The sequence below is a fragment of the Medicago sativa genome, chromosome 4, assembly GCF_051527215.1.
Source record: "Medicago sativa cultivar Bolivia chromosome 4, Bolivia_mono, whole genome shotgun sequence".
NCBI classification, from domain to species: domain Eukaryota; kingdom Viridiplantae; phylum Streptophyta; class Magnoliopsida; order Fabales; family Fabaceae; genus Medicago; species Medicago sativa.
Window position 1 is genome coordinate 30992249 of NC_140752.1, and position 17270 is coordinate 31009518.

Below are 17270 nucleotides of genomic sequence, written 5' to 3' on the forward strand. Positions count from 1 at the left end.
GTTTGGATAAAAACAGTGACACGTGGTGCAACATGGTTGGCTGCCTGGATTTTTATCTTCTTAATAATTTGGACTCAATTATTTCATTGCAAATAATTTTTTTATTTTTTTTATTTTTTTTACCAAAATTCGTAATTTTTTTTTCTCTATAAATAGAGACTTGGATCATTTGATTTGGACACAGAAAAAAAATCAAGTTTTTCACTCTCTTAATCTTATTATTAGCCTTTCTTTTGAAATTTTAGTCTTTGATTAGTGAAATGGATCCCAACAACAATCAATTCAACACCCAAAATTCTTCTAATTACCCATTTAGCTACCAAAATCCCAACAATTATCAACACCCAAATCAATTTCCCAACCAACATCCTCAAAACCCAAATCAATTTCCCAACCAAAATCCTCAAAACATGCCTAATTTTGGTTATGCCTCAAATTTCAATCACCCATCCTCTGTTCCAAACAACTTTCATCCATATTCTAGATCTATGATGGGATATTCATCTCAAACACCCCCATTTAACGGTTATATGCCAATGATGAATGAAAGTTTTCAGAGTGTTGGTGAATATCCTGAATTTTCATCACAAATAAATCGTGATGGAATGACAATAGCTAATGAAGTCACTCCAGAGGATACAACTCCTAAGAGCAAGAAAAACCAGCAACCAGCATGGAACACTGAACAAAATTTGGTGTTAATTAGTGGGTGGATAAAATATGGAACATGCAGTGTTGTCGGGAGAAACCAGACAAGTGAATCATATTGGGGTAAAATTGCTGAGTATTGTAATGATCATTGCTCATTCGATTCTCCACGCGATGTCATTGCATGCCGAAACCGTTTTAATTATATGAGCAAATTAATAAATAAATGGGTTGGTGCTTATGATACCGCTAAGCGTCAGCAAGCAAGCGGTTGGTCGGAAGATGATGTTTTGGCAAAAGCCCAAGAAATATATGCAGGTGGGAAGAATGTTCAATTTACTTTAAAGGAAGAATGGCGTGCTCTCCGTGATCAACCTCGTTATGGCAGTCAAGTGGGAGGAAGTGTTGGCTCAGGAAGTAGTGGATCTAAGAGATCTCACGATGACTCTGTAGGATCTAGTGCTCGTCCAATGGGTAGGGAGGCAGCTAAAAAAAAAGGAAAAGGAAAAAAGAAAAGCAAGGACGCTGGCTTCGAGGAGGTGGAACAGGAGTGGGTTCAATTCAAAGAAATGAAGGTGCAAGAGATGGAACACTTTAAAGAGTACACCGAAAAAATGGAAAAGTACACCGCAGTGCAACAAGAGAAAAACAAATTGAAGAAAATGGACATGTACATAAAGTTAACTTCCCAAGAGCATCTCGATGACAGGAAAAAAAAATGGTGGAAAACTTGGAGCGTGAGCTGTTTGGAAATTAATTCACTAATATTTGTTTGTATTCGGTCAAAATTGTCAGTGTTGTCTAGTCCCCAATGTTTACTTTAAATAATTGTCAGTGTTGTGTAGTCCTCAATGTTGCTTTAAATAATTGTCAGTGTTGTCTAGTCCTCAATGTTGCTTTAAATAATTATGCATAATATTTGTCCCGTGACTTTTTTCACAAACTTTAATTTCACAGCCCATGGTATTCCTCACTAGCCCATGGTATTGCTTTTATTTCACAAACTTTTTTCACTATTTTGTCAGTGTTACATCCATGGCATTGCTTTAATTATGCATTCCAATATATATCGTGATGGTATTGCTACAACCCATGGTATTGCTTTACTTTACTAGCCCATGGTATTATGCATTCACAAACTTAATTATGCATACTTTACTATGCCACAGCCCATGGTATTGCTTTACTATGCCACAACACATGGTATTGCTTTACTATGCCATAGCCCATGGTATTGCTTTACTATGCCACAACACATGGTATTGCTTCACTCCCCGTGCTTCACCTATTTGCTTATATATATAGGGACTTGAATAACATTCATATCTACTTCCAACTTGAATATTGTTTAAACTATTTCCTTTCTCAAATTGCATTCCAATATCTACTTCCAATATCTACTTCCAAACACTATCAATGGATCCTTTTGGTTTTGATATGAAAGCCTACTTCGAAAAACGTGATGCTGAAGACACGTATATGGTCAACCGATTTATTCAGCGTCGAAAAAAACTAGAGGAAGGTAGTGGATCAGGTAGTGGATCTCGTAAAAAAAAATATTTAAATAGAGATCATGCAGCAGCTAACCAAAGACTCATTGACGACTACTTTGCCAATGAGCCTACATATGACGATGCAATGTTTCGTCGTCGGTTCCTGTAACGCCCTCCTTTTTATTTAATTATTTTAAATGAGTTTTAGAATATATTTATATGATTAGTGTGATTTATAAGATTTATGTGATTTATATGATTTTAGAGAAATTTATGAGACGTTGTGACTTATTTTATTGTTTAATAAAATAAGATTCGAAAATAAAATAAATATTAAGTTGTGGGGTTATTTTGTGTAGAAATATATTTGTTCTTTGATGAAGAGATATATTTGTTATTTTGTGTAGAAATATATATATTATTTGGTGTAGAAATATATTTGTTATTTTGTGTAGAAATATATATGTTATTTAGTGTAGAAATATATTTGTTATTTTGTGTGAAAATATATATGTTATCTGGTGTAGAAATATATTTATTATTCAATGAAGAGGTATATTTGTTATTTGGTGTTAAAATATTATATACATATATATTTTGATGAAATATGCTATTATTGTTATATGGTGTATTATTATATATTTAGTGGAAGACTATATTTAGTAGAGAAATATTATTTATTAGAATATGAGGATTATTAGTGTGAGTGGATTTGAGGGTTGGAATAGAAAGAAGAATAAGCTGTTGGGCCTAAATAGATTTGGGAAGAATATTTTAGTATTATAAATAGAGAAGCTTAGGTTGGAAAGAGTTTACCTTAAACCGCTTTTTGGAAAAGAGAAGAACAAGAAAGAAGAGAAGAGAAGAGAAAAGTCAAGAGAAGAGGAGAATATCTTAGGAAAGAAGAACGCTGCTGCTGATTCAGGAATTAATCTAAGGTGAGGGTGAGACTATCTTGCATTAATATTAAGTTGTTAAATCATTAGATTACATCTAACAAGTTGGGGAGAGTTTGTGAGAATTTGAGAATTAGGGTTTTGAGAGAGATTTGATGATTAGATGATGAAAACTTGTTGAATTGATGTAGAAATTATGTACAGACCTTAGATAATCCATAGGATGATTATTGGAAGTAGTTTTGAGGTTATAACCATGAGATTAGGTGAAACTTGGAGAAAATCTGCATTCTGCCCGAATTTTGATATTAAAACCTGTATTTATCGGTGGGGAATTGGTCTTAGGTGTAAACACGAAAGTTGTAGGTATGGATGTTAGCTTTCTAATGCCGTTGGTCTCACATCAATAGGATTTATAGAACTTCAGTTATGGTCAAATTACTGCACGTAGGTCACAGTGAATTTTTATGGACTTTCAGCACAACTTTTCCGAATTTAAAATAAAAACTGGTATTGATCGGTACAGAATTGGTCTTAGGCGTAAACATGAAAGTTTTAGATAATTTTGTTAGCTTTCTTGTGGCTTTGGTTTGACGTGAAAATGATGTTTGGTCTGTGAGTTATGATGAAAATACTACAGGGAGGTCTTAGCAAAATTGTACGGTGACAGCATTCTCTGTTTCATGTTTTTGCGTTTTGTTCATATGTTTCTGTTTTGAATTGATCTTTGTTGTAAACATGAAAGTTGTTGATATTTGTGATATCTTTCCAGTAGCTTTGGTTTGACATGAAAATATGTTGTGGATAATTTATTATGTTTTTACAAAGATACTTAGTGAATTATTGTCGATGTTTAAATACGATGTTATATGAAGTTGTTTATGATTGATGAATATGATGTTTTAAGATGTTGTTTATTATCATTTGATATTGTTATATTATGATATGACATGAATTATTTATGTGATCCATATGTTGTCAAGATGCTTAGATATTAAGATGTTAAGACGTTAAGATGATAAGAGTTGTTAAGTCGTCGAGTCGTTATGAAGTCATCAAGTTGTTAAGATGTTATGTTGTCAAGATGTCAAGATGTTAGGATGTCATAGATGTTCATGATGTTGTTTAAGTTGTCAAGTTGTAGGAAGATTGAGTTCATTGCATACTCATTAAAGTTGGGGGCTTGAGGCCCGGCAGCCTTGTGCTCATTAAAGTTGGGGGCTTTAGGCCCGGCAGCCTTTGTGCTCATTAAAGTTGGGGGCTTGAGGCCCGACAGCCTTGTGCTCATTAAAGTTGGGGGCTTTAGGCCCGGCAGCCTTTGTGCTCAAACTACGTTGGGGGCTTTAAGCCCGGCAGCTTTATGCTCACATGTTGAAGAGCCTAATTACGCTCATTTATGTTGTTGATTGGTACCACATGCATTTGCATATCAAGAAGTTTTAAGATGATTTAAGATGTGAAGTTGTCGAGTTGTCGAGTTGTTTAGATGTCAAGACGTCACGTTGATAAGTTATTAATGAAGTGCTATGATGAATGAAGATGAATGATTATGATGTTTATGTTGATGATTGATTATGATGTTATATGATTTATGATAAGATGTTACGTGAATTATGATATGATGATATGTGATGTTTTATGAATATATTTATGACGATACATGATAACGTTGTGTTTGTACTTAGGATGCTATAAGTTGATGTTTATAATTATGTGGATATATGGGATTGATTACGAATTTGATTATGAAGTTATTTTCGGTAATGCTATGTTTTGATAATGATACTTATGTGAATTACATGTTGATGCTTATGATTGATATTGATGCTATGTGATGATTGTTGGTGACTATTATTTGATGTTATATAATGATGTTTAAGATTAGTAATTGATGATATATGAAGATGTTTATGATTAGTGTTATGATAGTTTATGACTAATGTAGGAAGATTAATGATACTAGTTAAGGAAGTTTAAGTTGTTAGATATGATTAATGAATTATAAGATGTTTAAGTTGTTGAATGTACTTTATATGATTTATATGTTTAATATTATTGTTTGAGAAATCTCACCCCTCTGCTTGGAAATGTTGCTCTTCGTATGGGTAACTTGCAGGTAACCAGGATTAGTTGCGGTCGTGAGTGGACTCCTCACAAGTGTGTCTTAGGTGCTCTGATACGTAACGGGATGGGATTATGTCTTTACTTTCTGTTCCTTACGTATTACTTTATGAATCTTTCAAGAATTGATGTTGAACTAAGTTTTATGAAAATTTATATTGAGGCCCTTGTGCCAAAGATTATTTAAGTTGTCAAACTATTCCGCTGCGAAGTTTTAAAGATTATGTTGTTATATTTTTGAAGGATAAATTATTATTCCATTTACGTTTTTTAAGAAATGTGACATTCCGTTTTATGATGAAAAACTCTGATTTTATTTAAGAAATTTTTACGTTGGGAAAACGGGGTGTTACAATTGGTATCAGAGCAGGTTGGTCCGTCCGGCCAAGTAGATGAGTCGTTGTGTCGTGTCGTCATGTTTTCTAGTTAGTAGTTATGTTTTTATGTTTAACTGACCAACTTGATGTTGTTTTTGTGTTTTGTTTGATGAAGTAATGACTAAACTTATTTTCTATTGTGCTTGAATTTCGAGGACGAAATTCCTTTAAGTTGGGGAGAGTTGTAACGCCCTCCTTTTTATTTAATTATTTTAAATGAGTTTTAGAATATATTTATATGATTAGTGTGATTTATAAGATTTATGTGATTTATATGATTTTAGAGAAATTTATGAGACGTTGTGACTTATTTTATTGTTTAATAAAATAAGATTCGAAAATAAAATAAATATTAAGTTGTGGGGTTATTTTGTGTAGAAATATATTTGTTATTTGATGAAGAGATATATTTGTTATTTTGTGTAGAAATATATATATTATTTGGTGTAGAAATATATTTGTTATTTTGTGTAGAAATATATATGTTATTTAGTGTAGAAATATATTTGTTATTTTGTGTGAAAATATATATGTTATCTGGTGTAGAAATATATTTATTATTCAATGAAGAGGTATATTTGTTATTTGGTGTTAAAATATTATATACATATTATATACATATATATACATATATATTTTGATGAAATATGCTATTATTGTTATATGGTGTATTATTATATATTTAGTGGAAGACTATATTTAGTAGAGAAATATTATTTATTAGAATATGAGGATTATTAGTGTGAGTGGATTTGAGGGTTGGAATAGAAAGAAGAATAAGCTGTTGGGCCTAAATAGATTTGGGAAGAATATTTTAGTATTATAAATAGAGAAGCTTAGGTTGGAAAGAGTTTACCTTAAACCGCTTTTTGGAAAAGAGAAGAACAAGAAAGAAGAGAAGAGAAGAGAAAAGTCAAGAGAAGAGGAGAATATCTTAGGAAAGAAGAACGCTGCTGCTGATTCAGGAATTAATCTAAGGTGAGGGTGAGACTATCTTGCATTAATATTAAGTTGTTAAATCATTAGATTACATCTAACAAGTTGGGGAGAGTTTGTGAGAATTTGAGAATTAGGGTTTTGAGAGAGATTTGATGATTAGATGATGAAAACTTGTTGAATTGATGTAGAAATTATGTACAGACCTTAGATAATCCATAGGATGATTATTGGAAGTAGTTTTGAGGTTATAACCATGAGATTAGGTGAAACTTGGAGAAAATCTGCATTCTGCCCGAATTTTGATATTAAAACCTGTATTTATCGGTGGGGAATTGGTCTTAGGTGTAAACACGAAAGTTGTAGGTATGGATGTTAGCTTTCTAATGCCGTTGGTCTCACATCAATAGGATTTATAGAACTTCAGTTATGGTCAAATTACTGCACGTAGGTCACAGTGAATTTTTATGGACTTTCAGCACAACTTTTCCGAATTTAAAATAAAAACTGGTATTGATCGGTACAGAATTGGTCTTAGGCGTAAACATGAAAGTTTTAGATAATTTTGTTAGCTTTCTTGTGGCTTTGGTTTGACGTGAAAATGATGTTTGGTCTGTGAGTTATGATGAAAATACTACAGGGAGGTCTTAGCAAAATTGTACGGTGACAGCATTCTCTGTTTCATGTTTTTGCGTTTTGTTCATATGTTTCTGTTTTGAATTGATCTTTGTTGTAAACATGAAAGTTGTTGATATTTGTGATATCTTTCCAGTAGCTTTGGTTTGACATGAAAATATGTTGTGGATAATTTATTATGTTTTTACAAAGATACTTAGTGAATTATTGTCGATGTTTAAATACGATGTTATATGAAGTTGTTTATGATTGATGAATATGATGTTTTAAGATGTTGTTTATTATCATTTGATATTGTTATATTATGATATGACATGAATTATTTATGTGATCCATATGTTGTCAAGATGCTTAGATATTAAGATGTTAAGACGTTAAGATGATAAGAGTTGTTAAGTCGTCGAGTCGTTATGAAGTCATCAAGTTGTTAAGATGTTATGTTGTCAAGATGTCAAGATGTTAGGATGTCATAGATGTTCATGATGTTGTTTAAGTTGTCAAGTTGTAGGAAGATTGAGTTCATTGCATACTCATTAAAGTTGGGGGCTTGAGGCCCGGCAGCCTTGTGCTCATTAAAGTTGGGGGCTTTAGGCCCGGCAGCCTTTGTGCTCATTAAAGTTGGGGGCTTGAGGCCCGACAGCCTTGTGCTCATTAAAGTTGGGGGCTTTAGGCCCGGCAGCCTTTGTGCTCAAACTACGTTGGGGGCTTTAAGCCCGGCAGCTTTATGCTCACATGTTGAAGAGCCTAATTACGCTCATTTATGTTGTTGATTGGTACCACATGCATTTGCATATCAAGAAGTTTTAAGATGATTTAAGATGTGAAGTTGTCGAGTTGTCGAGTTGTTTAGATGTCAAGACGTCACGTTGATAAGTTATTAATGAAGTGCTATGATGAATGAAGATGAATGATTATGATGTTTATGTTGATGATTGATTATGATGTTATATGATTTATGATAAGATGTTACGTGAATTATGATATGATGATATGTGATGTTTTATGAATATATTTATGACGATACATGATAACGTTGTGTTTGTACTTAGGATGCTATAAGTTGATGTTTATAATTATGTGGATATATGGGATTGATTACGAATTTGATTATGAAGTTATTTTCGGTAATGCTATGTTTTGATAATGATACTTATGTGAATTACATGTTGATGCTTATGATTGATATTGATGCTATGTGATGATTGTTGGTGACTATTATTTGATGTTATATAATGATGTTTAAGATTAGTAATTGATGATATATGAAGATGTTTATGATTAGTGTTATGATAGTTTATGACTAATGTAGGAAGATTAATGATACTAGTTAAGGAAGTTTAAGTTGTTAGATATGATTAATGAATTATAAGATGTTTAAGTTGTTGAATGTACTTTATATGATTTATATGTTTAATATTATTGTTTGAGAAATCTCACCCCTCTGCTTGGAAATGTTGCTCTTCGTATGGGTAACTTGCAGGTAACCAGGATTAGTTGCGGTCGTGAGTGGACTCCTCACAAGTGTGTCTTAGGTGCTCTGATATGTAACGGGATGGGATTATGTCTTTACTTTCTGTTCCTTACGTATTACTTTATGAATCTTTCAAGAATTGATGTTGAACTAAGTTTTATGAAAATTTATATTGAGGCCCTTGTGCCAAAGATTATTTAAGTTGTCAAACTATTCCGCTGCGAAGTTTTAAAGATTATGTTGTTATATTTTTGAAGGATAAATTATTATTCCATTTACGTTTTTTAAGAAATGTGACATTCCGTTTTATGATGAAAAACTCTGATTTTATTTAAGAAATTTTTACGTTGGGAAAACGGGGTGTTACAGTTCCGGATGCAAAAACACGTTTTCCTTCGAATCGTTGGAGACCTTTCAAGTAGTGATAACTACTTCACCCAGCGAGTTGATGCCACCAACAAAGAAGGTATATCACCATTAGCAAAATGTACCACAGCAATGCGAATGTTAGCATATGGTGTGGCAGCAGATGCGGTCGATGAATACATCAAAATAGGAAGTAGTACAGCATTAGAGTGCTTACTTAGATTCTGCAAAGGAATCATACGACTGTATGAGCAAGTGTACTTGAGAGCACCAACCGAAGATGACCTGCAAAAAATACTACATGTTAGTGAAATGCGGGGGTTCCCAGGGATGATCGGGAGTATTGACTGTATGCACTGGGAGTGGAAAAATTGTCCTAAAGCATGGGAAGGTCAATTTACCAGGGGGGATAAGGGAACCACCACAGTTATTCTTGAAGCAGTTGCATCTCATGATCTATGGATCTGGCATGCCTTTTTTGGATGTCCGGGAACGTTGAACGATATAAACGTTCTAGACCGGTCACCAGTGTTTGATGATGTGGAACAGGGAAAGACTCCAAGGGTGAATTTCTTCGTGAATCAACGTCCCTATAATATGACATACTATCTAGCTGATGGTATCTACCCTTCTTATCCAACTTTCGTCAAATCAATTAGACTTCCTCAAAGTGAACCCGATAAGTTATTTGCAAAACAACAGGAGAGCTGTAGGAAGGACATCGAACGTGCTTTTGGAGTGCTTCAAGCTCGATTTAAAATCATCCGTGAACCAGCTCGCTTGTGGGACATAGCCGATTTGGGTATCATCATGAGGTCATGCATCATATTACACAATATGATTGTTGAGGATGAACGAGATACATATGCTCAACGTTGGAGCGATTTTGAGCAATCTGAGGGAAGTGGATCTAGTACACCGCAACCATACTCGACCGAGGTGTTACCCACTTTTGCAAATCATGTGCGTGCTAGATCCGAGTTGCGTGATCCAAATGTTCACCACGCATTTCAGGCAGATCTAGTGAAGCACATATGGACAAAGTTTGGAATGTTTTGAGTTTGAAGATCATTTGTATCGTACTAAATAAATTACGTGTGTGTTGTGTGCTTGTTTGTTGTCTTGCATTTTAAGCTAATCGTGTGTCGCGTGCTTAGTTTGTTGTATTGCATTTTAAGTTAAGAAAATAAAAATAAATTATTTAAAAAAATATTGTTTTTTTAAAAAAATTATTTGTATTATTTTAATTTAATTATAATCGATAATTATAATTTTATGCAATTATAAAAACAAAAATTAAATAAGAATAAGAAATAAAAAGTGGTGGGGTAGGGTGTTGAATGAAAACTATTGGAGTGGTAAAAATTGAATGGGTGTTGAATTAAGAGAGAGAAAATGATGTGGAGTGTTGGGAATTGAAAAAGTGGGTGTTGAAGGTTATTGAATATTTTTTGCCATTGGACATGGTCTAAGGAGGGAACTTGACCCACAAAAAATAACGAGCTGTGCAGTGCAGCGCAGCCTTCTCTGCTCTCCCAAAAAAAAAAAAAATTAAAAATGAGGACTCCAATTTGGGATTTAAGTTACTAAACATGAGCATTGTACCCAAAAAAAAAAAATTACTAAACATGAGCAAACATAAAGTAATTGTCTTTTCTTATACGTTTGCATCCAAAAATTCTTTGAAAGAAATGATTTTTTCTTTCTTTCTTTTTTTTCCATTTGTACCCGTCACTTTTATAAACTAAACTGAGTTTTTGCTTATAATGGTCACTAAAGGGTGTATATATATCTCTATACACATGCAAAATGATTATTTTCGTAAACATTTTGTGATCGTAATTCACATACCTCACTCTCAAATTTAGTATTCCCAGAAATTTCAAACAAGCCCTTGATAACCCCAAACTTAAGATGTTGCTAGTTTTAAAGAGCAACCTTGATAAGTATTTCACTAATCTATCTAACTGCGAAAGAAATCAAAAAGATGTATCATTATAGGGTTCAAAACTTGTGACATGATTCAAGTCACATAAGTAACAAAGAAAGAAATATTGCTTGGAGGCTCAAACTAGTTTCACAAATGATAGGACAATAATAATTCCGGGTAGCTTGAAAAAGGCTCAAGGTATCAAAACAAGTGTCTCATGTGTATATATAATGATAGTCCATAGAGAACAACCTAAAGAGGAAAAATAGCAATCCACATGGAACACACATATGTGAAAGCCTAAAGAGGAAAAATAGCAATCCACATGGAACACACATATGAAAGAAATATAGTAGAAAGTGGAAATATATTTTGCTCAAAGATAGCTTATAGGTTGCCTTTCATTCAGCGTGTGTTTAGCGTCGTGAGCTTGATAAATTTGTCTAAGTTGAGCTTTTGGACCTTTTCTCCTTAGGTTCTTTGTCTTCCGATGTCCAATCATATTCAGAATTTGTCCATCCATACTTCTCTTATATCTCTTCACGAAATTTGATCCATTCAGCAAAACCTTGAAATACCTTTATTTTGTAAGAGTCGCTTGATCTTTTCTCGACTTAACCTCATCATTTTCTTCCATCAATCGAAGTTCAAATTTTTGAACTTCAATGAACCACATGATATCATCCCAAATCTCGATATGTCCACCATTTTCAATGTATTGCACCGTCAATGTTTTGGACCATTCTTTATTCTTAGATTGCGATGGAGGATATAAACTATTAGGATTTAGAAGCATTGCCTTATCTCTTGCTTTAAAGTCTGGTTTTCTTCAAAAGTTCCTTCATCCCTAGCTAGGTCATATGCATCTGTTATCACCTAGTTCCTCATCTAAATCCTTAGTTTGTATGACTTTGGGCCTTTTGAGTGATATGGTTCTATGTGAATATTTCACTCTTGCATGACCATTGCCCTGTATCGCTAACTTTCTGAATGAATAAAAGAGTGTGCAAGGGTCTCTATTTATAGTGCATCTTTACTTGTGGGTTAAGAGAAGAATACTAGGATTTTTTTTCTCTACCAAATCAGCTTGGAAAACAGGCAAACAACACTTTCTGCCCAAACTCATGGGCGGAGCGCATGGGGTGGTATCCAATGCTTCCTCATGTGCAAGGGTGCATGGGCCAGTGGCTCCAGTGCGAATTTGGAAGTTTTCATCCCTTTTTCAAGTGTTCTTTCGTCTTTAAATATATTGGAACTTGGGATGGATTTTCTCCAACTGGTATTGTCTTCAAAAACATTTTAAGAATCATGGACTACTATGGAGTTGCATGATATAAGATAAAAGTTAATTACAATGACTCGAATGAAAGTTAATTACATGACCTCTAAAAAGACTTAAAACACCTATGAAGTTGCATGATATAGGATAAAAGTTAATTACACGGACTCGAATGAAAACAATACAATATGTTCCTCAAATCATGGACTACTCCTATAAGTGACCTCAAAATATTATATGATTCTCCGTTATCAGTCCACATCTCTTTCGTTCAAATAACCATTAATTGAGACATTGTCATTATAAACCGTGGTATTCCCTTTTGAATGGTTGCAACCTTTCAGCACCTTCCCATTACTATTATACTATATACCCAAAGTGTTATAAAAAAATTGCCTTCTTTCCGACCCCAAAATTACCAGACTATTCCATCAACATGAAATAATCGTCATACAATTGAAGGGATGCTTAAACTTCTTCCATGGGACATTCTCCTCATCACAACAACAATGGTCGCTGCCAACTATTTCAAAGATCTCTACAATCTGATGGTCACTTATAAAAGTTTGTGAAATGCTTGTAACAACGAAAAGGTATCTGTTCCTTAGATAAAATTTCTCTACTCCCTTGGAAACATTTTGATGAAGAAGGAAGTGATTATTTATTCAACCGTTTACAAATGAGTCGAAACCCTGAATTCAGTTTTAGGGTCGATATATTGAATCTTTGTCACCTTAAACCCGGATTTAAAATTGCAACACACTGTCTAATAAAGGCATTTGAAGAAGGTCATTATCAAGAAAAATATGTTCTTGCGATAATGAACATATGCTCAAGAGTTTTCCAAACACGTGATTGGGACTTCTTGGTTTTTTTTTTTTTTTTTTGAAGGAAGGGACTTCTTGGTTGTACGACTTGTGGAATGAGAGGTGCCTTCAAACTTGCAGAATGACTAATAAGGAGACAAGCAATGAAAGGTTAGGGCATGGCCACTATGTTTGTAGTTCTCCGCGGTATCCCATGAACATTGAAAAACATGTACACTACCCACCATTGAAAAAAGATGTCTGAGTTGCAACTTTTAATGAGTATTATGATTTCGACATATGTGTATATTGTTGCCTTACTGATGACGTCATATAGTTCATCTCTGAATTAGGGTATCAACCACCATACATGGCATAAAGTTATTAAATATATAAGGTTTTAATGTATGTGATATTAACAATATTTTCCCCCCTAATTCGCCTAGAAATCATGAACAATTACGGTGTTATAATTTGTCCTTATTTTAAGTATCAGTTTGTATTTGCTTCAAAAAAAAATATTTATTGTATTTGATTTTTTTTTTGAAAAGGATATTTATTGTATTTGATGTTGTTTATTCATGTTGTATTTGTTGTTAGTTACTTCCTACAATACTGCAGTCACTTCTATTCTTGGTTATATATATATATATATATATATATATATATATATATATATATATATATATATATATATATATATATATATATATAGCGCAGGATCCGTTGTTACGTATAAGTCTGTGTTGCTTTACGCCGGGCAGAATTGGGACGGCGTACTGTTGCCGGGACGGCGGCAGCGGGTGAGCTTCTTGCAGCCCCATTTCGTCATCATCAGTGATTTAAGCATAATTAACAATGGCTAGACATAGAAGTCAGATAATTGAATCCACGAAGAAGGGAAATTGCTCTGATTCCGATTCCAAGAATTGTGAAGTGATTTCAACCTTGTTGATTCCTGAACACTTGATGTTTGATATCCTTAGGTTGGTTCCTCTTAACTGCCTGATTAACTCTGCAAGGTATGTTTGTAAAGCTTGGGCTGCTACTATTGCCAGCTCCCTTTTTGTTGAAATGTGCGAAAGCCGTGCACGTTCTAAACCTGGTCTTTAACGTTGAAAATCACACAACACAAAGTAGTTCTTATTTCTTGGAATTTATAGATGACGTGAATGGCCAATTTGAAAGGACTGATTTGGGAACACCTCAAGGAATGGGGAATATAATCAGTACGTGTGATGGCATATTGCTCCTTTCGAATGATAGTAGAGAAACTTTTGTTGTCAACCCCATCCTCAAGTGTTGGCTTAGAATTCATCCTTTTCCTAGTTCTGTGAAATGTATAGAAATTAACCATCAATGTACTATAGCACGTGTTCCTCGCACCGGAAAATTCAAGCTTTTTCTTGTGGATGTCCTCAAGGTTTCTATTAAGAATAATGATATAGTTAGTTAGGACACTAGTTTAGTGACTATATAAGTCACATGGTTGACTCATTTGTACTCATCTTCCATTCTTGTATCATTTCAACTATCATCAATACAATAGTTTTTCAAGCTTTTCTCTCTATACCCATGGATGTATGTTTCCTAACATGGTATCAGAGCCTGGTTAACTTAAGTGAGGCACGTGCAATTGTTGCAATTCCCTTTTATCTCTTTTTTTTTTTGTTTTGCGCTCCAATCCCAATTCATCAATCGAAGCCATTCTTTCAACAATTGCATTTAGCTTGTTTCATCAATTGAAAAAGGGGGTTAACGAGATGATTGGTTACTGTAAACTGTTTCGTATCTTGTTGTTGAGTGGCATCACTGTAGCAAAAGGACACAATAAGGAAGAAGGGGGGTTACTTGTCCCAATTCACTCATGTTTACTGCTAAGACAGTGGAACAAGGAAAAATTGAATGGTTGCACTAGTGTTTAGAAAAAATTAATACTGAATTTGGTATTACCACAGTAACTGAACGTAACAACATGGTCTACGATCAAGCTGTAAAACTGCCTCAGTCGATCCCTTCCAGTAGTCAACAAAGGTTTTTTTACCAGAATTGTCGAACTTGACATGGCGTTTATTATGACATGCATCTTTCATCACCCAACTATCACCCAAATCCTCCTTGAATATGCAATAAAACTTTGCTTAAAAAACAAATGGATTTGCAAACCCACCACTTAAAAAATAGTTATTGATGAACAAAAAGTGAATATTTTAAATATTCAGGGAATAAAAGCGAAAAAAATAATTTAAGAAATACAACAAAAATTTTATAATGCTACATTGGCTAATAAAAGTTATTAAAAAAAATATTATAGAGCTTCACACAATTTAACAGGTTTTGTCACTTTAAATTTTTCTTTAAGCATATATCTCTATTTATGCTCCATTTTAAAAAAAAAAAAAAGATGTATTGGGAAAGGAGGAATTATCATTAATTAAAATGAAACTAATGGTCATTTTACAATCAACCTCAAGGGAATTTAAACCTTGTAGCTTAAGCTTATAAGGCTAAACTCTTACCATTGAGCTAGCATCTCAAGTAGAGCTGTCAAAACAGGCTAATCTGTATGGGTCGGCCCGTCAAGCCTGATTAATTTTAGGGTTTGGGCATTAAATATTGAGCCCAAATTTTTACAGGGCTTTTTAGCCCGGTCCTAAAAAACCCAGTACCCAATTGGGCTAGCCCGTATGGGCCGTGGGTAGTCTGTTTAGCCTGCATAACAAAAAATCCTAGATATTCTGTATCGTTTTTTAATAATTATTTATTTAATTGATTATTTAATTGATTATTAATTTGGCACAATTCAGAAAATTGCATAAATTCTCCTATTCCTATAGAGGGTGGCACTAATCCTAGGGGAGCTTGGCTGAGATCAAGGAACTATGGGAGAAGAATTATTGAAAGGAAGGAGAAAGCTTTTAGTAGTAACCCTATGAAATCCATCAGTGTGGCCAATTCAGCCCCATACCAAAAGGTCTATTGGAGAAAATGGTTGCCATGAGCCTCAAGAAGCAAGGCAGTCAGACAACTGGGCAAGGATTTTCAAAAAACTCTCAGCAGCAATCCAACACACACTCTCTGTCCTTATGCAACTACAGTTCAGTTGGGCCCTCAGACGAATGAGGGAGAACTAGTGATCCTGCACTCACACCAACCCTCCAATTCAACATAAAATAAAATTCTGAAAAGGAAGCTAGTCACCACTCAAGTTTTGGAAGCAGCAACTAGGGAGATTTTGAATCAGGTTAATAAAATGGCAGGCCTTGAGCACAAGGCCATCCAGCAATAATGAAGTGCTTATCCTGGAACTGCAGAGGGCTTGGGAACGCTTCTGCAGTGAGAGCTCTGAAAAAGCTCCTTAAAAATCATTGTCCTGATGTGGTTTTTCTTATGGAAACAAGGCATAAAGATTCTGATACCAAAGCTAAGTTTAGTTTAGTTTGCGGCCCTATTTCTAAGTTGTTCATGATTGACTGTAATTTTTTGTAATGGCCATAGGGCTAGAGGTCTGGCCCTTCTTTGGAATGATGTTTTTAATGTTGATATTGTTCAAAGTAATAAAATGCTAATTGACATGTATATTAGTGCTAGTAATTTGAATGTTTCTTGGTATGCTGCAGGTATCTATGGTTATCCATTCTATTCCCTTAAACACCTAACTTGTGCAGCTATTAAGGACCTTTATCAAAATAGAACATCCTCCAAATGGTTAATTTTTGGGGACTTTAATCTTCTTCTTAATAGTACTAAAAAATTAGGAGGGAATAATATTGATTATAATCATACTAATCTGTTTAATGAGATCCTTAATGACTGTGAATTAACTGACTTATGGTATTATGGTTCTAAGTTCACTTGGGCTAATAACCAAACATATAATATAAATATAAAAGAAAGACTTCATAGATTTTGTGCTTCTCCTAACCGGTTAATTTCTTTCCCCAGATATACCAACAAGCACCTACTCATATATGATGAGTCAATAATTAGCTAGTTTTAGTATAATATTTCGTTTCGTTTTAATTAGATTTGATTTGATTTTATTTTAATATTGTTTCCTTTTTGAGCTATTTTACTTCAATTGCATATATTTATATTTCAGGAATAAATATTTGATGGATTAAGTCTTGGAGCAAAAGAAAGGAGTCTGGAGCTGATTTGGAGCAAAAATACGAAGATTCGGGAACAAAAATATAATACCCCCAAGTCAGAAGCTTGACACGGCCCGTGCCAACATGTGGCACGGCCGTGCCACCCCCCAGAACACCCTTTTGTTGCTTTTGCTTAGGACTTAAGCTACTCTGTTTTAGT

The 17270-nt window shown here is 34.0% G+C and overlaps 2 protein-coding genes, 1 long non-coding RNA gene and 1 pseudogene across 3 annotated transcripts; all 4 read left to right on the forward strand.

Annotated features, from left to right (window-relative positions):
* The first annotated feature begins 491 nt into the window (after positions 1-491).
* LOC146927750 (glutathione S-transferase T2-like) lies at positions 492-1698 on the forward strand. The gene is made up of 2 exons (XM_085707115.1): positions 492-1318; positions 1674-1698. The coding sequence occupies exons 1-2, from the start codon at positions 492-494 to the stop codon at positions 1696-1698; spliced, it is 852 nt and encodes a 283-aa protein (XP_085563241.1).
* A 481-nt stretch (positions 1699-2179) lies between these two features.
* Positions 2180-5392, forward strand: LOC146927751 (uncharacterized). Its single transcript, XR_015005831.1, has 2 exons — positions 2180-2306; positions 5154-5392. It is a non-coding gene; the product is annotated as an uncharacterized LOC146927751 (long non-coding RNA).
* Positions 5393-8953: 3561 nt separating this feature from the next.
* Positions 8954-10003, forward strand: LOC146927752 (uncharacterized). The gene is made up of 2 exons (XM_085707116.1): positions 8954-9189; positions 9349-10003. Exons 1-2 carry the CDS (start codon positions 8954-8956, stop codon positions 10001-10003), a joined length of 891 nt encoding a protein of 296 aa, XP_085563242.1.
* A 3736-nt stretch (positions 10004-13739) lies between these two features.
* On the forward strand, positions 13740-14457 carry LOC146927753 (uncharacterized; annotated as a pseudogene).
* Positions 14458-17270: the final 2813 nt, after the last annotated feature.

Coding starts and splice junctions, on each gene's coding strand:
- LOC146927752 (XM_085707116.1), top strand. CDS start 8,954: ATGCAAAAACACGTTTTCCTTCGAATCGTTGGAGACCTTTCAAGTAGT. Junction 9,190..9,348: donor TGCAAAGGAATCATACGACT/GTATGAGCAAGT, acceptor TCAATTTACCAG/GGGGGATAAGGGAACCACCA.
- LOC146927750 (XM_085707115.1), top strand. CDS start 492: ATGGGATATTCATCTCAAACACCCCCATTTAACGGTTATATGCCAATG. Junction 1,319..1,673: donor AAATTGAAGAAAATGGACAT/GTACATAAAGTT, acceptor CTATTTTGTCAG/TGTTACATCCATGGCATTGC.